Below are 23,485 nucleotides of genomic sequence, written 5' to 3'. Positions count from 1 at the left end.
GGTTGTGAGAACGTCAATCCAGGATTAGGGGTCGCACTTGGCGCACTTGTTGCCAGACAAAATGATCAAGAGATCGGAGGGGGAGCGTCGCCGTACGGATGCTAATGATGCTCAAGCCGTATATTCCAGTGTCGTTCTGCGTGTTCGGCCAGGGTCTGATGAAGGGTTGAATGCTGAATTGTCGGATCGTCCGGTGGAACCAACGGTCGGTGTGTCCAAGAATAAATGGGCTCACGGTGATGCCGATATATCGAGAAGAAACGGTCGTCGCAGGTCGTCTCAACTAGAGTTTGGTGGTCAAGGCAAGGCCCAAGGCGAGGGCAGGACCGGAATCGTGGATGGGTCAGGTCGTGAGGAGGGCGAGAGTTGCAAGTGGAAGAGGTCGTGATGTGAGATGGAATGGGCGAGTGCAGGAGACGGTACGAACTAGTACTGTGGGTGGGCGGAACAGTAGCAAAATCTGGGGGAAGAAAGATGGAGGAGCAAGACAGACGAGCGAGGGAGAGGATCAACTGGGTTTGGGTTGAACGGGCGAGGCGAGCGAGTGAGATCCAAGTCTGCATGTGTTGGCTGATGGCACTGGGGCCAGAGCCAAATACCAGCCAGCACAGACCAGACCAGACCAGGCCAGACTGGGCCGGGCCAAGCAAGACGAGAGCGAGAGGGAGGCGAAGGAGTCTGGTGTGTTCTGGTGTCTGGTGTGGTGGACGGGGATGGGGCCTGAGAGCGGATGGCGGATGGCGGATGGTGGAGTGGAGGAGTGGAGGTTGGTGACTGTCATTCTCAACTGTCAAAGAATCCAGTCAATTGCTCTCACGACTCTGGGATGTGAGGACGAATGTCAGCTCCATGTCACCAGTCAGTGCACGTACAGTCAACTGGTACATGTGCTGCAAGTGAGAGGACTGCACCTGTGGAGGAGCGGCCGACACCCAGCACTGGCCAGGCCCCTGGAACAGACACCCGCCTGCCAAAAGCGATGGTGGCAGGATTCACCAGGAAGGAACGCCCCCAAATCAGACCAGTGAGCCGAACGCCAATGCTGATTGGTCTGTTTGGCCAGGGTGCTTCCAGAGACGGCGTGTCGTTGGACAGCGTTGGGGCTTGGCTGGCGACCTTGAGAGTGACATGGTGAGTCTGGGCTGCTGTCGTGCCCCCAGCCCAGACTGGCCAGGCCTTGCCCAGAGCCTGGTAAGAAAGATGCGCCGACAGCTGTGGCGTCCACTGGCGTTTGTGCTGGCGCTGCTTCCTGTCACTTCTTCTGCTTCGCTGGGCTTGGGCTGACCAGCTCTTGCCCGAACTCGTCTGGCTTGTTGCTGCACCGTTCGGGACTCAAGGTCGCACCCTCTGTGGCTGCTGTGCCATGATTGGCCGCTCATGGGTTCTAGGTGGACCTGCCCTCCTTCTTGGATGTGAGCTAAGCCTAGTCCGGCGTAGCTGACTTGGTGTGCAGGAATGCTGGATGGGATTTCTCACTTTTCTGAACTCTCCGTTTTTTGGGTAAAAGTGGTCAGTCAAGCCATCGAGTCACCCGGTCCTCCGCCATGTCAGACCATCCAATGCCAGCCAAGCCGTTCACGCAACAACTCCATGAAATGTGCATGTACGGTGCTTGAACAGAACGGAGTGCTGCTCCGGGTCGATTATTGTCTTGAGAACGGACAACAATGCTTTCGAACACTGTGTATGTATGGTGGCAATCTACGGGCCGCTGCCGTTATGGAGTTTGATAGACCCTTTGCTTACCTTTTGTGAGCAGTTCGATCCCTGCATGCAGCAAGAAAAGCCTTGCCAGCCAAACGAGCACTCGAAACCCACTGGATTTCTGAACGTTGACCAAAGACTCATAAGAGCAACCAGAATTATGGGAATTCTCGCGGCCGAGACTCTGGCTTGTTGGGTGCTTCAAGACGAATAATGAGCCAACCCAGCAAGACCACCTCTCGTTAGGTCAACTCTAACTGCATGAATACCACTGGATCTGACGGTCGCCCGGTTCAGCTAAAGATGAGCACCAACTGATCTTGGGAGTTTTACATATCCCAAAACCGTCCAACCAGCATCGCATATTGCGAATAATGTCTCGCCATGCGGCTCCCTTTTCACCATGGAGGCAATTGCTTGTTTCTCGCTACCGAACCGCTCTGTTCTGTCTAACACAGGATTCACTACTAGTTGTTCCAGGCTGTCCGATAGTGACATCGGCACGAGCCCGCACCAGTCCGTCAGAATCGAAGCTCTTGCCATGCGGTTGGGTGACGGGATGTATGACTCTCAGTCCACCATGTGATCCAAGCTCATTCCACTTGCCAGCCGGCCATGAGGAAATGTGAACCTGGACCTATCCGACCCAGACCATTGGGTTGAACCAATTTCAAGGGAGAGCGATGGCCGTGGCTCACGGTTCTCCGAATATCCTCCAACTTGCTCTGTAGCTGGGAACACCGTTTCCCCAGATTCGAGCTCGTCAAGCCACCCAAAACAAGGCCGAAATGCCGTGGAAGGGCCTTTTCCTTCGCAGTAGTGCGACGCCATTCAGGAACGCCCATTTCTCGGAGAGCCATCCTGTTCATACGGGATGCTATCTTCGAAATGAACTCGTTTAAGCTGGTAATTGAGAGCAGACTATAGCTGCAGAACCGAGATACCATGGCGTCTTGGAGTTGGTGTGCGTACGGTGCGTCCGGCACTGTGCTTCATGGGTGCAAAGTGTTGATGGATGCAGAATCCAGTTCTCATTATCCGCAACCCTTGCTTGTCACAACAACCCCACATCTAATCCCTCCGAGCATGATGTTGTGTCCAAACTTCCTTCCAAACAAGTGGTTGAAGGACAGTTACTCAGGAGGAGCCACAGCGGTTAGTCCGAGGCTTCCTAAGAAGCACTTGCGATCTGATCACCGATATTGCTCTTCTGAACCGCTGGTTAATCGGCTGCAAAGAACGGGAGAATGCTTATTCAAACTTGCAAACACCCATCTGTTGCTTTAGAAGGGCTCCGGTAAACTCAGGTACTAGCGAACACCACTGATATTACCTTGAGTTGAGGCTTGATGCCAGTGGAAGCGAGTCGCCTGCATCGCCGGGGACCTGTCGAAAGCGGGTGAATATGGAGTCGGAGCAATAAATTCTCCCTCGACTGGGCTCACCACCCTGGATCTTTGCAGATCATATCAGAGAGCGGAATGCAACCGTTTGCCCTAAAATTCTGATGTGTCGATCATGGAATCCGCTGTGAGGTATGAAATGACCCCTCATGGAGGCATAGCCCTTTTTGGGTTACAAGCCTTTTGGAATCGAACCAGACAAAGGAGGTCAACCACGTCGGAGTTGGTCATGCAAGAGATATCGCCCTTCCAAACTAACAGAAAGTTGTGGACATGTCCCAAAAGCCGATGGCAAAGTTTCGCCTAGTCAGCATCAAATCTAGCACCCGCCCCTATTTTCTCACCGCCGCCGCGGTCGGCATGGAGAACGGCTTGAATGCCCTCCGAAATAACGTGTTTGGAAGGCCTGCCAAGGACTTATTGAAGCCAAGCTGTCACACAGTACAGTATCCGGTTGAAGGGCAATGCATTGTGCTGCAACCCTGTCAACGCCGCCCAGAACCTCGTCAGTTCGAATGGACATTCCAGGTCCCTGTCAACCCATTATGCGGGGGATTGACGCCACCAACTCCAGTGTGGTTTGTGGCAGGACCAGCAGACATGCTCAAAACTCAACTTTGTGGCAGATGATGGGTCAAGCTGCAGGGATAGTGCCAGGCTGTCTGTTGGCCGTGTCTTTCCCTTGTGAGGAACGGTCATTGTGACGGCAAGGCCATTCTTGAACACGCCTTCGCCTCTAACCGTTAGTCCAATCTCGATACAATGCCCTTTGGAATAATGTTGCCGTATCCATCTGGTTAAGCTTAGACTATTCAATTGCAAAACTGCCACGGCGTCATCATTCATCTTGGGTTGGAGGCGCTCATGTAAATTGCTGTCCGAGCCGCCAGACTATTGAATAAGCCGGCCCGCTCGCTAATCCATTCCTGAGCACAAGCCGTCCAGCCATGCTTATGTGGTTGGCATCGGACCTTGGCATCGTTATTTGGACAGTGGAATCATTGTTTCGTAAGTATTACCGTCCGCATGGCTGAGTGCCGGGGGACTCCAAGGACTGAGATGACTCCACAACTCTCAACCACCACAGCTGTGTCATTGCCAAACCTCTTGGCGGGATAACCGAGTGTTATTCGGTGTTGAAAGGTCTCAACAAGCCTCGACATGTCTTGGGTCGCATGTGAAATCAGGAAAGTTTCCTTGGCGCGCATCGACAACTCACCGTGCCATTCTTGCGAAAGCGAGAACCAGAGAGTTGTCGGGCTCACAAAAGTTGGAGGGCAAGTCCAGACAGTCAATCAGCTTTTGTCCGTTAGGATGGTAACATTGCTCTAAAGGTCACATGTCATATGGTAACTGCTGTGGAAACAGCCGCCGGCATCACCTACGGGACTCGCTATATTGACTCTGGGAATGCCAACATTTCAGAGACAGCATATGAAGTATAAATCTTATAGATGATGGGTGATGAGAGCTACGCTGATACATCAGGTGAGTTGACATCAACTACTGCAGCCTCACAGAGATAACAGCAATATGATAGATATTTGCTAAGGTCCTATCACCAAACAGCATTTACAGAATGTCATGAGAAGAGCTACAGATGAGGGTTTCTTCACAAAGGACATCGATTTATCGCGAGCCACAAAGGATATTTAGCAGCCATCGTACACAGCCCCCACCGTTTCTCGGATATACTCTACTTTTGAGAACTCAGCAACATGAGAAGAAAGATACGAGGGTGAATATTTACAGACTCCAAGTCTGACTAGAGTGGATGCCAGTCCTTACAGCACTCCCCAACACAGAACCGAGCTTGCAAAACGAGAAATAGCCCCCAGCCCTTGGGTTTCTTATCCTTAAGCCAAGAGAGCTTCTGCGGCAAATTATTCGCATCCACAGTCACGCACATATCGACCCTAGGCGCCAAGTATGGCAAGTGGCACATGGCTCTCGTCTTCCCCATATCTAATGTGACATGGCGCCGACGCAAACACGAAAAGGCAAGATCATATGAAAATGTCCGCCCTCGATGTCTTTCAGGCATGTATCTCTGCGACCTATACCTTGAAGCTGGTCACGAGAAGACAAACCCGAGATAAGTGCAGGGTCTGAGTTCCAACATAGCACAGGTTGGGTTACTTGATGGAAGGACGGCAGATTTCTCTTTGGCCAGTGATCAATTGCTCGGGCTTGACGGGATAGCCGCCATCAATTGAAGCCATGTTGAGCACTGGCTCTGATCTTGGCATCGCGTAGATCACCTAGTGGTGTGATTCGGACTGAAGCCATGTGATTGTTGTCTTGAAAGAGTGACTGATATCTGGAAACTTTGTTACATCTTTCTTGTACAGGCAAATCAGTTTGGTCGGTACGACAATGTCGAGAAACGTCATGGCAATCCCGTAACGATTTGCAAGGGAGAGCTGATGAACTGCCATGAGCATCGCATGTAATTGGGGTTCATATCGCAGGATCAAACAGCACAATGAAACTCAATTGTCCATATAATCAATTCCACAACGCTGTTACCTGTCAGTTCATCTCACAACTACATACCATTCGTTCCATGGAGTAGAATCTGCTCTCACTTGCAAACAGCATAAATGGCCTTGGTACCAGATCTCTCCAACTATACTCTTATCTTGATTACCAATCGCCGCTGTGAGATCTGATGCTACGGGAAATTGCTCCAAAGTCCACAGCCCACCTCCCGTCATGGATGACGAAACGCAGCTTCTAGCCTGTCAGCTTGTGAAAACGATGTGGATGTTCTCATCTGAGTCGCACGCATTGCACACCTAACTCCTGCGGCACGTACGAACTACAAGCCCTCACACTCTGGCCATCAGGCAGAACGTAATACGTAGAGATTTTCCAGTGTCCCAAGGATCGTTTCGGTAACGTCCTATACGCCTACCTTGAGCAACAAGACTATGACTTCGTGCCTTCTGCATGAACTGCTTACCTCGTGATCAGTTGCACGATGCATTCCCGACTGCATTCATAGTCATACTAAGTAGGTGTACGTTCCAATACAGTGTTCCTTGATGAATACACTGCTTGATTGAGTGTCCTCCATGTCCGCTGCCTATCAGTTGTTGCTGTTGCTGCTGTTCATGATATTCACGGTGCCAGAGCTCACTGTAAGCAGACACCATATCATCAACCATATCAAGCTCATCACACAACAAACCATGCCACTACCTTCAACAGTCCCATAGCGCAATATTTCAAGCATCATTCAGGAACAGTCCCCCAAACCACCACACAATGAAACTCACAGCCATCCCAATCCCACCACAAATAAGCAAGAATCCAATGCACCCGACAAACGAAATGAGATGAATCATAAGCTTACTCACTCATGCCTGCATCTAAGCTCAATCTGACACAATATGCATTCTCAATCCGTCGGCATGCCCGTCATCCTACATGCACATCAGGTAAGAATGCTACCCTGCATCGCAGCACTTCCTTCAGACCACGGTATGTTATCATGCACGAAAGTACGAATTTTACAATTTGTGCCGCAAGGACGGATATGTAAGCGAGATTTAATTTATTGCTAGGGATTCATCCTAATTTTAGTTGGTGGTTTGTTGGTACGGTGATGGTGCAGTTCGGCTACTCCAAATAACCGTTGGCGGGCACTCAGTAACTTAACACCAACTCGTCCAGATAGAGTATAAAGTCCGAACAATACCTCGGAAGGGTTAAGAAAGATGTATTCGAGTAAATACAGCCTGCTTGCACTCTAAATTCTATAAGAAACTGTTGGCTGGCGTCCACATCAAGCAGCCGCGGGTAAAGCCGCTCAACCTCGGAACGAGTGACGGCCAGCAGCCCCGATTTCTCGCGAAATGACTGCCGAAAAGGGGAATACACCCTAATTGCACAAGGGAACACATCACAAAGCCTCGCTAAACTCAAGTTTATGGTCATACATGTCGATTGATGCGGACGTAGCTATCAGTACATAGAAAAGAAATCGACAATAAACAAAAATTATATCCAAATGCGCCTTCAAATGTCAGTCTGAATAGTACAGCCGACACGAGGGGAATCATGCTCAGAGAGGCCAAGATGCGTCTTTCTCAGCTCTTGCCCTCTAAACCTCAGTCTCTCGGTGCTCTCCCCTCGCTCATCACACGTTATCCAAGAGCAGCTTCCCCATCTGTTAATGTTCTATGTGCATATAATCCCATTTTCCTTTTGGCAGAGACAAAAACAAATGAAAACCCCGCCCAGACTCTGCCACTCCCCAGTATTGATCATTAGTACACATGGCCCGTCAGGCCAAACCCGTCACCCCAAAGTTACTAAGAAAATGTCGTTTAGAACTCGAGGGTTGGCTCTTGGCCCTTGACACGGCCAATAACCTGTTCGGGAGCGTACTTGGGGATAACTTCGTCGTCGTGCAACATCTCAAACTCCTCGGTGGCATCACGGCCCATGAAGTTCTTGATGGCCTGGGGACCGCCGGGGTGCTCGTCGAGCCAGTTGCTGAGGTCCATGACAACGCCCTTAACTACCACCCACAGATCGCCCTCCTTGTTATGTTTAGCGACCTCCTCCATAGTGTATTCGGTCTCGGGAATCTTGAAGGCCTTGGGGTCGGGCTTGGCCTTGGCGGCGGACTCACCGGCGGGAGCGGCGGCAGCGGGAGCAGCGCTGGCCTGCTGCTGGACGGCAACAGCACCGGAGCCCGAGCCACCGTTGGCCCACTCGACGGTCAGCTTGCCAGGGGCAGAGGGATCGAGGTGGAGAGAGATTTGTCCAAGACGCTGGGCGGCGGCACCAGCGGCAGTGCCAGACAGAGCCTGCTGGAACAGGTAGTTGCTGGCAGAGTCACCAGCAACACGACCGTAGACGACGCAGCCGAGCAATGAGGAACCACCGAGACGGTTGGCGCCGTGGACACCACCTGCAAGCTCGCCACATGCGAAGAGACCGTCGAAGGGCTTCTTCTCCTGGTTGAGGACCTGAGCCTTGTCGTTGATCTCAATACCACCCATGGTGAAGTGGAGGACAGGCTCCATGAGGGCGACGTGGAAGTCATCATCGATGTCGACGGGCATGTTGTGGAAGAACTTCTTGCCCCAAGGATCCTTCTGCTTGCCATCGGCAATCGAGTTGTAGGTTTGGAAGGTCTTCTGAAGGTGGTCCGGAGTGCAGCCAATCTCCTTGGCCAACTCCTTGCCGGTCATCTTGCGCATGAGACCACGTCCGGAATAGTGGCGGGTGTGGAAGTCCAGGGTCTTGGAGGCCTTGGAGTTGAGAATGAGGCGGACGGGGTATTTACCCTTGTCCTTCTCCTTGAAGATCATGCCAGAGACGTAGTCACGGTGGCCGAGCTCATCGCAGAATCGGTCACCATCACCGTTGAGGAGGATACCGCCCTCGCCACGCAGGGCCTCGGCAGCCAGGAACTTCCACTTGGATCCAGGGTCCTTAGGGTCAACCAGACCAGTAGGATGGACCTGAACCTTGTCCATGTCGATGCCGTTACCGCCAATGGCCATAACCATCTTCTGACCGTCACCAGTGGCGTGGGTGCCGTTGGTGGTAGCAAGACCCATGGTGTCAGGGCGATGCTTCTGGAGCAGAGAGGTCTCGCCAAAGTCGGCGGCATAGCCACCAGTGGCCAGAACGACGGGACCGTCGATAGAAGCAGACTTGCCGTCGACCTCGTAGGTAACACCAGTGACCTTGTTGTCCTGCTTGTTCAAGCTAGTGACGCGAGCCTTCTTGATGATCGTGACACGGTGGGGCTCGTTCTCGGAGAGCTCCTCGATGCGCTGCATGAGGGCATAGGTGATGGCCATACCAGGGAACTTGGCATCGTGACCACGGTGGGTTCGGGGCTGTGAGTGGCCACTGAGAGTTGTTAGCTTCTATTTTTGCTTGCTGTTTCATTCTCTGTCCATCTAAAATTGGCCATTGGGAGAATTGAGGCGGTCCAACTCATGGTATGGTAATGAGAATGCGAGAAAACTTACCCGAGACGGGAGACGAGAGTGAGATCGAGGTCGAAGACGTCCTGCAGCCACTCAACGGCGGCAGCGGACTTGTAGGTAAGGACCTTGATGAGGTCAGGGCGAGCCTTGTCACGGGCTGACTTGAGAGTATCGTCGTAGAACTGCTTGACACTGTCGCCAATGTTGTGTTCGACTTGTGTCCGGGTCAAGGCACCATTGATACCAGATGTGGCTTTGGTGGAGTTTCCTCCGAAGAAACCTGTACGAGTGCCACATGTCAGCATGTGAAAGTGAGACGAACTCCGAGATGCCAGTTTTCGAGGCTTTCATCTTGCACGGCAGCAAACAACAACAACCGGCAAAATTCAGACAGCTCATTCGAGGCAAACTCGTGGAATTCATTTCAAGAGTTGCGTTTCGACTTACCCTGCTTATCCAGGAGAACAACGTTGCCACCGGCAAGGTAGATGGTGTGAGCGGCACTCAGGCCAGACACTATGCAGGAAACAAAAGTTAGCCTCATGAATTCTATCATCATGAAATCGTGCACACCGCCGAACGCCAGCTTTGCATTTCCCCAGGGTTTGCGGTTATTGACCATGGCTGCTGTGGTGTCGCCACTTGCCAGACAGGCCGACAGCCCATTTCGGCCCTTTGCGCAAATCCAGACGAGGCAGAATGCCGCGCAAACGTTGTCATCGCTTCCAAGTAAATCAATCAACAGAGTACTTACGGCCACCACCAACAACAATGACGTTAGGAGCCATGATGTCTGAATGTGAGGTTATGAGAGGGGAGGAGAAAGGAAACAGATGCTGTGGTTTGCGCTCGTGAAATGGAAGAGCTAGCAACGATGCACAGCGGGTATGAGGCGAAAATGAGAGAGTGGCAAGGCAAGACAGAGATGATGGGGAGAGGAGAAGAAGTCTGAAAGGGATCTCGGCGACTGGAGTTTTAAGAAGTTTCGCAGGTTTCCAGGGCGTGTGAAGGAATGGGAGGCTTTGCGCCGAGGACGGGGGAACAACCCACTCCAGATTTCCAGACAGCCGAGGTCGAAGATGGCTGTCTTGTCTGATGAGAGTGACGGCTACTGCCACTGGCTGGGAACGGGGGTGTGGCCCGGACGTTCTTGCCTTCAAAGGGACCTTGGGTGCTTGGGGTGCTGCGGCGACAGTTGCCGTGGGCCACAGCACTTGGCAAGAAGCACCAGTTGACCCATCTAGCGGCATTCTGAGTGGTCTACCTGCCTCCAACGCCCCACTGTGGGTGTTTTCTGTGGTGCTCCTTCCCTCACAGTCCGTCAAATTGTCAGCTGGTCAATGTTTTCCAATGGTGATGTCAGCGGGGAGCACTGGCGGAAACAGCTGGCAACTTTATTCACAAAGACGGCTTCTACGCAAAAAGGAACTGCTCATGCTTTGACCAAAAACAGTCTGCCAAAGTCGACAAAGGTGTGAAGTTCTGCCTTTCATCGACAATAATCGGCTGCTGTCCCTGAGCTTCTCCAATTCTCTTCGCACCCGAAAGCTTCACACCCGGCAGTGCCGACTCGCTCACCTTGTGGGGTCGACGCCAATGCCAATACCAATGCGAATGCATCCCAGGCCTGGCCACTGCTGCGTCTCAGCAGCCGACGGGAACGGACACCCCAGTTCGACCACTCATCCGATCAACGATGCTGAAAACCAGACAATCACAAGGACCCGATAGGGCTCATCCAGGGTATTTGAACATTTGACAAACCCAGCGGCCCGCGGTCAATTTATAGAACTTTCAGCAAGTCGATCTCCTTAGAAGATTTTCGTCGTGGCCTGTACCGTTCAATCAAGTGCCGTCTTCAATTCGTGATGCTTGCACGCCAGGCACATTGTCCACGCGCACTGAGCCTAGTCTCGCACCATCTGGTGCCGAGAACACCACTCGCCTGAAGCCACAGCGACGGCCATGCCTGGGAATGGCCAGCGCAAACCGACATCAAACAGACAGACAATCTGGTGTCGTGGCCTCGACACCGCCATTAGAGATTTATGGCTTCATGTTGTCGCTGTCACGAGCAGTATTAGCTTCGATTATCGCGGATATTGCGCAGTATTCATTACAACATCCAAATGCGCACATGCTTGACCAAATGCTGGCTGGGCTGGACAAGTCTCTGAAAGTTGGGCTGACATGTGAATTCTGGGGCAATGTCGCTCACAAACTCCAGGTACCTGGAACCTCCACGCCTTGGCCATACGCCGGCCAGGTATCTCCACACAAGCAGCCAATGGAACCCTCGATCAAGTCAGCGAGTGACCAGAATGACAGATTGCCCATTGGCCGTCACAACCTGCGCTGAAGCACCTCGTGAGCTGCGACAGTCCACAGCGAGACTGGACACACCGAGCACCACTTTCACATGTGACTGCCCCTTGCACTCATTTTATAACGACCCCAGACGGCTCTCGTGATTCACAAGCCGCTGCGCTACTGTGCATTATTCAAAGGAATCCCCTTCCCCACGGAGACTAGAAGCCGGAGATTTAGTTCAATACAGCATAGTCTGGAGCAGTCTGGGGGAGAACAATATGCATTGGGGTAGCAGGATCGCATTTGATGCCGAGTGTTTCGCTTTCGACGTCTGACATGTGTCCGCCCACACCACGCTCACCGCACACCTCAAATTTAATTTCAGAAGCTCGTTTTTCAATATTGTATCCAAGTTCAAATTCCCTACGAACATGCGGCCAAACGAATCGAAACGAGAAAACACCCAACGAGATCCGATTGCGGCATTCAATGTCTACAGTAAATGTCTCAATCGTCTCATTTACCGAGTTTCAATACCCGTCGGTTGATTGCATTTCCACCAACCAGCCGCCACGACGTGCGAGCCGCTCAAATAAAAGCGAACAATGGCTATGGGCCGTAGACGGACCAAATCGATATTAAAGCATCTGTCAAGGATTTTTCTTTCGGAGTCAACACCGCGATAGCAGAAGGCACATTATCCATCTCTCAGCTTCTCCACAAAGAATGCGTCAAAATCATTGTCAGAACGTGTGGGGTAACAGCCGGCGAACATTACCTAATTCGTAGATACACATCATCCACCACCTCTCGTGACGTAGCCATCACCATCTCACATCCCACAACCTCAACATCGTAGCCATATCCTTCCTCCAGTCCTAAATACCATCCTCGCAAACCACCGACATCGCCAGCCTGACCCATCACCAACGGCATGAAACCACTCACCAGCCTCATCCTCTCAGCCATCGCCGTCACCGCAATCAACTTCCCAGCCCAACACCCCATGATGCCTCTCCATCCCTCCCAGCCGCAACCGCACATCAAATTCAAAACCACCAACTCCCCTCCTTCTCCCAAAGACGCACCCCCATCAACCTACGACCCCAAACTCCAGCCCCAAGTCTCCCTCAGCGACACCATCGGCCCCCTCCGCTCCATATCATCCTTCTCCTCATTCACGCGCCTCTGCTCATCCACGTCCTCCCTCCTCTCCGACCTCTCCACCAACACCACCGTCCTCGCGCCCCTGAACTCCGCCATCGACAAACTCCCCCGGAAACCGTGGGAGTCTCCCGCCGACTACGCACACATCGGACCCCAAGCCTACGACGGGACGGGCGGGCACGACCGCGCCAACAGAAACCTCTTCAAGTTCGTGGAGGCGCACCTCGTGGGTGTGAGTCCCTGGCCGGAGGGGCAGAAGGCGACTACCCTGGCGGGCAGGGAGGTTTGGTGGGAGAGCAGGAATGGCGAGAGGGTCGTGATGCCGGATGAGGTGGTGGTGGAGAGGGTGGCGAGTAGGGTTTCTAATGGGGAGGTGGTAAGTTTTTTGAGTTTGTGAGGTTGTGTTCGTGCTGACAAGTGTAGTGGATTTTAAAGGGCGTTGTTAATTACGAGTAGAGGATGAGCGTTGGGTTCCTGATTTTGAATGGATCTGGGTATGATTAATGGTATGAAGCGTGATTTGATATGGCGCACATGATACGATATACAGGTATGGTGATTTTCATGTAGATTAATCAACTCGATGTTGCTTGTATTTATCTGCTGTACACGAATTTAAGCATCGTCAAGCAACGTGAACAAAACACTCTGGTGCCTGGCAAGTTTGAATGGGCATTCGCATTCTCATTATTCCGCAAACGATTCATTCACTATGTCTAATCATGCTGCCGCAACAAACGCCGGTATAAAACCCATCTACACAGCCATAACATAGCCAGGCCACGCATTTTACACCCCCGTAAACATTCCACGTCCTTTTCCAGTCAACATGTCGCATATGGAGTACAATAACATCTCAACAACTGCCAGTCCATCATACGCCTCAGACAGGCCATATAGGACCTGGAGTATGAAAATTTTCGAAACCAAGAATCAATGCAATCCAGGCATCTCTCCAGCAAGAAAAAAAAATGAGTCTCATCGGACTGTGTGTTCCAGCATATAGGCCAATCTCCCAGTCAAAATCCCAGACTCACAAACTCAACAAATATTATAACAAAAGTCATCACCATGTCCATAGGGAAAAGGGTATCAGTTGCACGTGGGTTACCGTTTCGTAAATCCCAAACACAAGGAAATTCTTAATCCATCATGTGCTTCAAGTGTACTCAACCTTGAGTCTCTTAGCTTCACTAGCTCCTCCTTGTCCTTCATTTTGGTTCCCGCCTCCAAACTCGGGACTCTTGCGTTTCGTCATTCCCGCCGCTCCAGTCGTTGAGGTTGCGCCACTTGTTGCTGTGGTACTTGCAAGAGTAGCTGCAGTTGACGTTGTACTGTGGCTGCTGTTGTTGCTCGTGCTGCTATTGTGGTTGGCCCCGCTGCCGTGATTATCATCTCTTAGAAAGCTTGGCCCAGTGCCAACGACAGGAGTAGCAAAGTTTAGTGGACTTGGAAGGGTGTTGCTATCGCTTCCACGGAAATTCCAATCCGGGAGGAAGCTGCTGGGGCTTGGAAGCAACTCATGTTGAAGGAATCGGGACGGCAGTGCGGACACTGGCGTCTCACCGTTCACATTTTGCTGCGGGGGCGGGTGCTGCGGTGGTGGTCGAGCAAACGGGTTTGGCGGTCCTGTCGCACCCGCAGAGAGAAGAGCGGATGCTGACGGAGATGGTGGCGGGAGAACAACTGAATTGTGCCGAGGGGCTTGGGTTGGCGTGATGGTTGGGTTATGCGGCGAGTTTGACTCGCCAGCACTGCCGGGTTCTGACGCGCCATCGGGGATTTGCACAGTCAGACGAGGGCCTCTGGGTCGCGAGGCACCGCCAGGACCGCCAATCTTCAAGCTATTAGATCTTGACGGGGGAGTAAAAGTGTTATCTGCACCCGAAGAAACCGATGTTGCCCGAGTCTTGTCCAGGCTGTTTTGTGTACTTGATCGTTTCAGCTGTGGTGAGGTAGATGGACCACCGCGAGATGAAACATCAACTGATTGCGACCGATTTGACTCCGCTTTGACGCCTTGGGATTCGGTTGTGAACGAAGCCAGGTGTTGTGACAGAATGGACCGGTTCTCTTCGATGGGTGTGAATATACTGTGCGACTTTCTCTGAGGTAACTTCTTGATGGCAACGTCGGTATTCAACCCCAGTGGCTGTCGGTCCACAGGCTCTATCTTTGGTTCAACACGCGGAGGCGGCGGTGGATCTTGAAGTCGGCGTTCAGGCTGTGGAGGAGGGGAAATATGTGGTCCTGGATGTTGAGGAGGCAATGGGTGTTGTTGGCTATTACTGTGAGGTGGTGGTTGAGGAGCGTATCCAGGGGGAGCTGACGGCCGACGGTCATCCACATATGGCTGTGGTGGTGGCGGTTGCGGTGGCGGCTGCTGGTGCTGTTGTTGATGTTGCTGTTGCTGCTGCTGCTGCTGTTGATGATGATGGTGTTGTTGTTGATGTTGGGGAGCATATGGATATGGTCCGGCGGGTTGAGGCGCCACCATACCGGGTTGATTCGATCCTTGATAGATTGGTGGGGTGGGCATGTACGTAATGCCAGGATGGGCGCCATGAGGTTGAGGCACCATGTTTGGCCCTATTCTTCGCATGTCATTTCGAGAACCAGGTCTTGATCCCATCGGAGGCTGCGGAGTGTTGCCCCGTGGCCCAGGATGACCTGGGTGACCTGGGTGTCCTGGATGTGCTTGAAATGGCCCGCCATTTGGTACTGGCGGTGATGCTGAAGGGGTATGGTGGCGAATATGAGCAAAAGGAGCCTGGCCATGGCCATGGAACTGGGGAGGCATCATTTGGTGCTCGGGTCCTTCGTGTCCTCGTGGTGGAGTGCCATCGCCGTCATCGTCATCGTCATCGTCGTTTCCGCCGTTGAAGTCTGCAGGTCCCTTGTGTTCGTTTGGGCCGCCGTGCTGTAGGTAGTTTGTTAACTCTCCATCACATCGCAAATGCTTCGAAGGGGTCGCCTTACAAATTGGTACCTGCTGATGAGGTCGCGCATGTCTGTCGAAGAATACTCATACAGCTTTTTGTTGTTTCCAAAGATGAAAACGGCAACATCGACGGAGCATAATACGGATAGTTCGTGTGCCTTTTTGAATAGGCCACCCTTTCTTTTTAGGAAGGTTCTGTACAAAGCACGATTAGTCTCTGAGGTCCGGGGTGGTGCGGCTGCCTGGTTGAACCTACACTGATCGGTTCCGATCATCTTTGATAGCTTTAATCTCAATCTTTCTGCGACCCATGATGACGCTGTGCGCGCGCGAGCACGACTTCAATAAATTATAGCTTCCGCGTCGCGATCAAGGCCTGCAGTGAAGGGTACAAAGATTTGCGCCCGCGCGCCCGAGGAGGGTGCAGCTTGCAAGGCGTCGCTGTCGAGAGGATTGTCGCCACGAGAATTAAAACTATGGTTGCAAGGCAAGCGATCGAGGGAGTTACAGTCTGCGCTGAGTCGGTATTCAGCACGATCTGCCCGGTTGTCGCGGTGCCTCCGTGTGCGCACGTCTCGGTACTGCCTGGCGATGAGGACGATGCTGCGGGTTCTTGGTCTGCCTCGTAGGCCAGGACAATGGGAGATGTCGAGATGATGCTAGCGGATCGGTCCAAAGCAAAAAAGTGGCGAATATGAGACAACCGAGAGAAGAAGGGCGCCCAAGTTCTATTACGTTTAAACGAGTCCCAAGGAAGGGAACCACGCGAAACACGGCCGAACTGTGACGCAAGAATGCGACTCTTTAACAGGACTGGCGAAAGAAAAAAAAGAGTTCGGGAATAGCCAGTTGTATCAATGAAGTAGGAGGTTCCAAGATAATCGACCTTTCTGGGGACGCAGCGAGTTTAAAGCCGTATTATGATAGTGACTTTGTCGTGACGGGAGGAGGTGGTAAGTGTCAAGACTGCCGGTGCACAACCAAAACTGGTAGATGGTCGCAACGGCTCCAACTCCCAAGCAACTCCAATGATAGCAGTTGGAGGGGACGTTGCGGTTCGGTCAAATGGCCGGTACCTGGCGCGGTCGAATACTTGCAGTGTCTTTTTTACAACGACGTCGGCGAAGGTGCAGGATGGGGCTGGATCTGGCGTTGGAGGCTTCTAATAATAGACGTGATCATGTTCAGACTGGAAGGGGGGAGAGGAAAAAAGAAGACGGAGAGGGTTAGAAGAAAGAAGCGGGAGAGCAAGCCGGGTGAGTGGACTGAGCGGACAGAGTGGACTGGGTGGGCAACAGACGGCAGTGGCCAGTGGGGAATCGCAAGGTGCCAAAGTGTGTGGTCTGGTCCCCAGGTCTGGCTGGTCTGGCTGGTCAAGTCGCAATATGCCAATATCCAGGGTCGAGGACTGGAGTCAAGTCGCAGAGGGTCGGCTGGTGGAGCTGAGAAGGTGGGCGAGGCAGGCGAGCAAAACAGCACAACAGAGACTGGAGAGCTCCAGTCCTGCTTCGTAGAGTTGGGCGGGATGGATGGGATGACCCAGTTCTAGGGACATCCAAACGGAGTAGTTGGCTGGCTAGTCCTGGTGATGTGTGAAGGCTGCGAGGACATTGGACCTGGGGCTGGGCTGGAGCTGGTGTGGGCCAGGACTCAAAGAGGCGGGCAGCGCAACAGGGGTCTGTGTGATAATTTTTGATGGGCGGATGATGACGATCCCTGTCATGTTGTTATGTGAGAGTGAGCAAGCAGGCTCGAATGATTGCGAGACGGCCAAGCTGCAAGCGAAACCTCGACGGCAGGTCTCGACAAACAGAGCGCGTCACTTTTGACTAAGAATACCTACCTGCTCGAGCAATAGAATCTTCCCCAGAGACAACAGCCCAGAGCCAGGGGAAGAGGCCCCTCCTTGATTTGAGCCTCAAGTTGAAAGCAACCAAACCAGCCAGTCCAGTGTCAGAGCCTCAGACACGTCTAGGCTAGTATGATGAACAAGGGTGATTCGACCAGCCAGGAGATCAATGGGCACGCCAGTTCGGGATTGACGGGGTGTCAGATCGAGGCGAAGGGCTAGTGTGTGGCCTCTAACACTGTTCATTGTTCAGTTGGGCATATATCGCGGCTCTGAATTAAGCGATTGCTGAGATTGTACCAGTTCTCAGCATGGCATAGCACACAGCACAGCACCGCACAGCACCGCACAGTGCAGCACAGCAACAGCGAAGTGCCTGACAGTCTTCGTTCCAGTTAATCCAACGTAGTTCAGAGGCGTTGCCAGTGCTGAATGGACTCGGTCCATTTACGCTTCCCCCCGCGCGCGGCGGCGTCGTTTGATGGCCATGTCTTTGTTCGGTAAGCTTATCTTGATATACCTCCAGAAATGGCGCGGACTCGGAAGGCTTGTGTGTATCATGTGGTACTCCAGCAGATTGGAGACAAAGGGCCCTGGGCTTGTCACGGAGAGATGGTCTGGGTTTGGCTTGCGGCTTGGGAATGGAGACCTGACAGGCATGCGAGGAAGGGAAGGCTGTTTGTCGTGTTGGTGCTGGCTGAGTGGCTTTGCCCCATCCATAAGCCACCCCGAGTTAGAGTAATTCGCGTCTGACCTTTATTGCGTCGAGGACAGAGAAGTGTTCAGTTCGAGATTTGTGGCGCGGAAGAACATGGGACTCGATAAATTGCTGTCCCCGCCAGGTCTGTTCGCATCGTCCTAATCAATCTGGCATCGACCATTTGGAGAACATTGAATGAACGATGGGCGGACAAGGAACAAAAAGCAAATGGACCAAACCAGACCAGACAGCTCCAGACAAGACTGACTGAGTGAGCACAGAGGACATCTGGAGTCTTGTCTGGCTCAAGCTGGTTCCTTCCCAGTTCGCACCAGACTGCACAGCACTAACCAGCTCCTTCCTGCCCTGGCGTCATCTTGTGGGCCATCTAAAGCTTGCCATCAATGTCTAGTCCCGCTACATTATGCCTACCTAGGTACCTTGGTAGTTGTGCAGTCTGGTAGTAAGAGTCCCCACGTTCTGCTTCATGCACAATTGAACGAGACCTTGAATTCATGTTGGCTCTGATTCAGTTGACCTCTCTCATTTTTTCGGGGGCAGCAAACGCGATGATTAACATAATCGCACTTTGTTTTCTTTACCCCTTGTCGCCTTGAATGATTTACATTTTTCTCGAGTGCAGGATCTCCTGGTTGGAGCAAAACCCAAACCGGGCCTTCTCGTCGTCTCGGCTCTATTGTCCGCTTTGATATGTATGAATTGGTGATGCCACATTCCGTCAGTGTGTCAATTTTTTTTTTGTGGTCCTGACCGTTGGCGTCTTTAGCTCTTTCCTTCTTTGCGACCAGCAAACCCATTGACCTGCCCGGATGGTGCAAGTGCCAGGCTTGGATCCGCCCTGCCCTTTCCCTCTTCGTGTCAAACCAGACAACAATTTTCATTTCGATTTGCCTCGACTTTCAAATCTTGTTCGCCCCTTTCCTCCACAATGCGCTCGCAGCCTGAGATGCTCGTCGCCTGAGGCATCACAGGACGCGACACATCCAACAATGGTCAAAGATGGCAAATATCGTTCTAATCTATACGAGATGACTGCGATTGTGATTGAAATTGAAATCGACCCGTGCTTCGCCCTCTTCAATATGGCTTGGCACCGTGCCGCTTGTCATTGTGTTGAGGCTGTGTTCCGCCACCACTCGACAATTCGTCCTCGCCAGGTTGAGTGGCTTTCAAAGCCCAGCAGATGCAAAGCAGGCCATCATCAGATTCATCACAGTGTCAAGTTGGAAACTTTCGACCGCTTTCATGCATGACACCCACATCGACCTTGTGCCAGAGCTTGACCCTGAAAACCTAAAACCAAACGGGCATACCCGGTCCTCGGGGTGAGGGAGACAGCGCTTTGGCCATCGATGTTGTCAACCCCCAGAGCAACTCCTGCAGGACAGCGCGTGACGGTTTCGAGCTTATTGTGCAGAGCTAAAACGCGAGGCAATTGATGGCAAACTGCCAAACGAGACCGGAATAAATAATGCCATGCGGAGCACAAACTCAACAGTGACTGAAACACCACAGACAAGGATGCCATAACAATGTCCAGCACAGTGGGTCAGATGAACAACATTTCCCAAGTTGGCGGGCATTGAACGTCTCTGCTTGAGATTATGCAAATATGCAAAGGTCCCAGACTCCCGCACTCTCAGCATCAACTCGGCTGCCTCAAGGGGCATCTCTCAAGAGATGCGTCGTGTTAGAACAAGTCGCGCTGCAGGTCGGTTCGTCACAATACTTTGTCTTTGTTGGGCACAGAGCATCATGCAGGCGCTTCATGAGCCAATTAGCAGTTCCATCACCACATGCACGACTTGTCACTTCGCTGCCATCAGCAATTTGGCATCAGGGTTTAAAGTTGCATGTGGTTTCCAGTTTTCAATCATTCGACTCTACAACATGAGACCACTGCCTGACAAAACAAGGCCGGCATAGGTGCATGGAAGTCAGGGACGTTCTGCTCATCACAAACATGCGACCCTTCCCACGTGGTTACTATTTTTACGTTTACGATGCAGCAACCATCTGTCACCAAACTTGCGTGAGATCCACATGCACCCAGCCAGCACCGTTGAACACATCCACCGGACAAGACAGCCGCTTAAGTTGGCTCCCGAGATTCTAAGCGCCATGGTTGTACCGTCTGCCAGGAAACTCTGCTGTCTGACCCTGGGCGGGAGTTTCTTGGCTCTTTGTTCAGAAACCTACCCCCTGGCGGCGGCGGTAGCAGTTTGTTCTTGTTTCCATTTGAGAGTTTCACAAACAAGATTGACGCGATAAGGCGACGAGGGATGCCCCCAAGTTCAACAATCAACAACGGAGCCGCAGCCTTCGCCCTCAAGCTCTGCTGCAAGACGAGGAATTGCCTGCTTGCACTCCGCACTTTTAGCCTGATGGAAGAGCTACTTGCTACTCAGCCACGAGGCCGCGAGGTGAACTTGACTTGTGTTGTTGATGTTCGTCACCAGCTCCATTGGCGTATCTGCTGCTGCCTTGCCTTGCCCAGCAGCATGTCAGAGCATGCGAGCATCAGTATTGCGTAAGCGCCTTCACATGGAACGGCAACAAGACCGGGCACGATGCAGATCCCAAGTCTCTTCCAAATCCACTGGCGAACTCAAACCAGCATGTTGTGTGGGAAGACTGTGTCCCAGTTTTGGTACAGCCCTGCAATGACTGCATCCCCGACCCCAAGTTGACGCAGCCGATTGGCACCTGGTCAGCCCCTCCCACGGAGAATCTAAAAATAACTCTGAGATGCTTGCATCATGCTTGTCCATGGCCACGTCCCCTCGTTCTTGCTCATGCAGGTCGACGAATAATCTTGGTCCTTGAGTCTTCATTCTGAAGCTTGAACAAGGGCCCTGGACTTCCAAGCTTCGATTTCACGGTTGTCATTGGAACATCTGGCTCGTTTCGCTCTCGTCGACGATGATATGATGCACGACTCGATCCGCCACGAAACCGCTTACGGAGGAGTGAAATGCCTCGGCAAACCACCGCGAAGCGATCAATGGCAGAGATTTGTCAACGGCGATCTGAACTGCTCACATTGGTGTTTTGAAACAAATTTTACGTTGTGATTTCTCAAATTGTCCGTCATCAGCCGTGCCGGAATTGATGAACCACCACACAGCACCACCCATTTACCCTGCGCCGGTTTTATCTCAACCTGCAATATTATTGTAACTATTCTAATTATGCTGTCCAGTCTAATACTTGAAGACAATCTAAGTTGGGCAACTATTCTATAGTTCTGTTATACAGTCTAATACTTTAAAACAATCTAAGATGCCCAGCCACCCTATGATTCTGTTGTCCAGTCTAATACCGAAAACAGCTAAAATCCTCAACCACCCTATGATTCTGTTTTACAGTCTAATACTTAAACCAATCTAGATGCGTTCCCTATCCACCAAATATGTTGTACAGTAAATCCAAGAAATATGAAAAAAGCTAATATCCACCGGATATCAGCAGACTGACCACCGCCATGTGATGCCAAAATTCTATGCATTTTATGCCCTCTCCAAACGCCGATCCGTAGATGCTCAAAGCCCAGTCTATGGCGTACTATTCCTTCTCTTACGAGACCCAGATCGTCTTCCAACCAGCAATTCATCCACCCAAACTCTCCCCGTCATCCTGAACGCAATCGCCATCGGCGTCACCCACTCCTGATCAGGCAGGTACGGGTCCGCGCCAGCCGACACCAGCAATTTCACCGTCTCCTCCCACGGCGTGAAAACAGTCTGCGGCCGTTTGTCCTGCTTTTTTCCATACAGGGCAGCCATGTCGTCCACGGTCAATCTTTCTGCCCACCGGAACTGCTCGCCGCCTCGTAGGGGGGTGGAAGGCGCAGGAGTGAATTGGTTGCCGGGCGTGATGCTGGGAAGAAAGCTGACAGGCAGACGAGGTCCGGCTCTTACTTTCTGCAGCTGCTCTGCTGCGCGGAAGGCATGAGCCAACGCAGAAACACCATTACTGTCCTGGGCGTTTGGATCTGCGCCGCCCTCGAGAAGAGTCGCGACGCAGATGGTGTTGGCTGTGCGGCTCGCAACCATGAGAGGCGTATCGTCGCCTGGCGTGAGGGCATGGAGACTCCCTCCCCGGTTCAAGAGCAGGTTGATGGGTTCGCTTCGGTACTGCAGCTCAGCTGCTCGATATAACGGGGTGTGGCCATGCTTGTCTTCGATATCGACGTCTGCGTTGTGGTTGAGAAGAACATTCATGCTGCGAAGCTTCCCGTCGCAGGCGGCAAGATGCGACGCTGTAAGGCCATCCGTATCTGTGATGTCAAGCCTGGCACCGTGGGCGAGGAGCTCTTCCATCGCATGTGTCGCCTCGCAAAACGCAGCATGCATAAGAGGCGACTTGCCATTGGGATCCACGGCATCGACGTCGGCGCCGTGCTCGATCAACAACCTCATCTTCCGAGCGCAGCCCTTCTCCGCTACCAAGGACAACGGCGTTCGCATATTTCCGTCGGCGATGTGCGGACTGATACCCAAGTCCAGAACCTCCTTCATCGTATCCGCATCATCGCTACGCAGTGCCGGGCCAAAGACCCAGTCGCCATGGGCGATGCTATACGTGGGGTTTGCACCACGGTCGAGCAGCATCTTGGCGATGGGCGTATTCCGAGCTCGCAGAGCGCTGAGCAGAGGCGTAAACCCCCCCACACAAGTCGAATTGACATCCACGGCGGTCGTTTCCAAGATATGCTCTACTAGCGGGAGGTTGTCTTTCTTAACAGCGAGGTGTAGAGCTGTTTCCCCGTAGCGGTTGCGGACATTGCCATCAGCACCTTTCGCAATGAGGTACTTGACAGCTTCAATGTCCTGGCTCCAGGCTGAAAGGAGCAATGGCGTGCCCCCATCTCGGCTGCCGCTGTTGTTGATGTTCGCTCCATGATTTACCATGTACTCAATCATGTTCATCTTCTTGCTCCGACAGGCGATCATAAGCGCTGTCTCGTAGTCGTGTCCAGTCGCAGCGTCTATCTCGGCGCCATATGCCAGGGCCCTGTTCGCGACGCTCACGAACCCCTTTTTCGCGGCAAACTTGAGAATGTCATTTGCGACACGAATTCCCCCATGCCGATACAGCTTGTCTCGCACGATAAAATTCAGGTCTCGGCTTGTCCTGCACAAGCTGCACTTGTCCCGCGCCGTGGGGAGCTCGTCGGCAATGTTGTGGATGATCTCAACCGGCATCTTGAGAATGTGCGCCTCTTCACCCTGTGCCGGTCGAACGGGAAGGACGTGTTCCGTCGATGAATGCCCGCCTGTTGATTGAGCCCCCATGTCGTGATGTCCGTGTCGTTCGTACAGTGATGTGTGTCTGGGTTTGCGTGTATCACAAAGTTGCATATGCCAGATATTCCGCTGGATTGATGGGCGGAACCAGGGGACACACTCCTGTTTATATGCCCTCCAGAGG

General features: G+C 52.4%; 10 protein-coding genes across 10 annotated transcripts; 5 read left to right on the top strand and 5 right to left on the bottom strand.

Moving 5' to 3' along the window:
* Positions 1 to 61: 61 nt before the first annotated feature.
* Positions 62 to 388, top strand: VFPPC_14888 (hypothetical protein; the record flags this gene model as incomplete). Its single annotated transcript, XM_018292656.1, has 1 exon — positions 62 to 388. One exon carries the CDS (start codon positions 62 to 64, stop codon positions 386 to 388), a length of 327 nt encoding a protein of 108 aa, XP_018140356.1.
* A 1,613-nt stretch (positions 389 to 2,001) lies between these two features.
* VFPPC_18055 (hypothetical protein) lies at positions 2,002 to 2,247 on the bottom strand (the record flags this gene model as incomplete). Its single annotated transcript, XM_022429715.1, has 1 exon — positions 2,002 to 2,247. The coding sequence occupies one exon, from the start codon at positions 2,245 to 2,247 to the stop codon at positions 2,002 to 2,004; it is 246 nt and encodes an 81-aa protein (XP_022285275.1).
* Positions 2,248 to 2,297: 50 nt separating this feature from the next.
* VFPPC_18054 (hypothetical protein) lies at positions 2,298 to 2,573 on the bottom strand (the record flags this gene model as incomplete). The annotated part of the gene is made up of 1 exon (XM_022429714.1): positions 2,298 to 2,573. The coding sequence occupies one exon, from the start codon at positions 2,571 to 2,573 to the stop codon at positions 2,298 to 2,300; it is 276 nt and encodes a 91-aa protein (XP_022285274.1).
* Positions 2,574 to 2,649: 76 nt separating this feature from the next.
* VFPPC_18053 (hypothetical protein) lies at positions 2,650 to 2,991 on the top strand (the record flags this gene model as incomplete). Its single annotated transcript, XM_022429713.1, has 1 exon — positions 2,650 to 2,991. The coding sequence occupies one exon, from the start codon at positions 2,650 to 2,652 to the stop codon at positions 2,989 to 2,991; it is 342 nt and encodes a 113-aa protein (XP_022285273.1).
* Positions 2,992 to 7,441: 4,450 nt separating this feature from the next.
* Positions 7,442 to 10,314, bottom strand: VFPPC_11172 (flavocytochrome c; the record flags this gene model as incomplete). The annotated part of the gene is made up of 4 exons (XM_018289429.1): positions 7,442 to 8,984; positions 9,107 to 9,344; positions 9,512 to 9,580; positions 9,819 to 10,314. The coding sequence occupies 4 exons, from the start codon at positions 10,312 to 10,314 to the stop codon at positions 7,442 to 7,444; spliced, it is 2,346 nt and encodes a 781-aa protein (XP_018140358.1).
* A 725-nt stretch (positions 10,315 to 11,039) lies between these two features.
* VFPPC_18052 (hypothetical protein) lies at positions 11,040 to 11,423 on the top strand (the record flags this gene model as incomplete). Its single annotated transcript, XM_022429712.1, has 1 exon — positions 11,040 to 11,423. The coding sequence occupies one exon, from the start codon at positions 11,040 to 11,042 to the stop codon at positions 11,421 to 11,423; it is 384 nt and encodes a 127-aa protein (XP_022285272.1).
* Positions 11,424 to 11,680: 257 nt separating this feature from the next.
* VFPPC_16380 (hypothetical protein) lies at positions 11,681 to 12,016 on the top strand (the record flags this gene model as incomplete). The annotated part of the gene is made up of 1 exon (XM_018294133.1): positions 11,681 to 12,016. The coding sequence occupies one exon, from the start codon at positions 11,681 to 11,683 to the stop codon at positions 12,014 to 12,016; it is 336 nt and encodes a 111-aa protein (XP_018140359.1).
* Positions 12,017 to 12,308: 292 nt separating this feature from the next.
* Positions 12,309 to 12,997, top strand: VFPPC_14887 (FAS1 domain-containing protein; the record flags this gene model as incomplete). Its single annotated transcript, XM_018292655.1, has 2 exons — positions 12,309 to 12,917; positions 12,965 to 12,997. The coding sequence occupies 2 exons, from the start codon at positions 12,309 to 12,311 to the stop codon at positions 12,995 to 12,997; spliced, it is 642 nt and encodes a 213-aa protein (XP_018140360.1).
* A 703-nt stretch (positions 12,998 to 13,700) lies between these two features.
* Positions 13,701 to 15,794, bottom strand: VFPPC_11171 (MADS-box MEF2 type transcription factor; the record flags this gene model as incomplete). The annotated part of the gene is made up of 3 exons (XM_018289428.1): positions 13,701 to 15,461; positions 15,521 to 15,677; positions 15,739 to 15,794. The coding sequence occupies 3 exons, from the start codon at positions 15,792 to 15,794 to the stop codon at positions 13,701 to 13,703; spliced, it is 1,974 nt and encodes a 657-aa protein (XP_018140361.1).
* Positions 15,795 to 21,606: 5,812 nt separating this feature from the next.
* On the bottom strand, positions 21,607 to 23,349 carry VFPPC_11167 (ankyrin repeats (3 copies) domain-containing protein; the record flags this gene model as incomplete). The annotated part of the gene is made up of 1 exon (XM_018289426.1): positions 21,607 to 23,349. One exon carries the CDS (start codon positions 23,347 to 23,349, stop codon positions 21,607 to 21,609), a length of 1,743 nt encoding a protein of 580 aa, XP_018140363.1.
* Between the last annotated feature and the right edge of the window lie 136 nt (positions 23,350 to 23,485).

This window comes from Pochonia chlamydosporia, chromosome 6 (assembly GCF_001653235.2).
Source record: "Pochonia chlamydosporia 170 chromosome 6, whole genome shotgun sequence".
NCBI lineage: Eukaryota > Fungi > Ascomycota > Sordariomycetes > Hypocreales > Clavicipitaceae > Pochonia > Pochonia chlamydosporia.
Note: the sequence above shows the minus strand (reverse complement) of the source record. Positions and strands in the feature narration are given on the sequence as shown.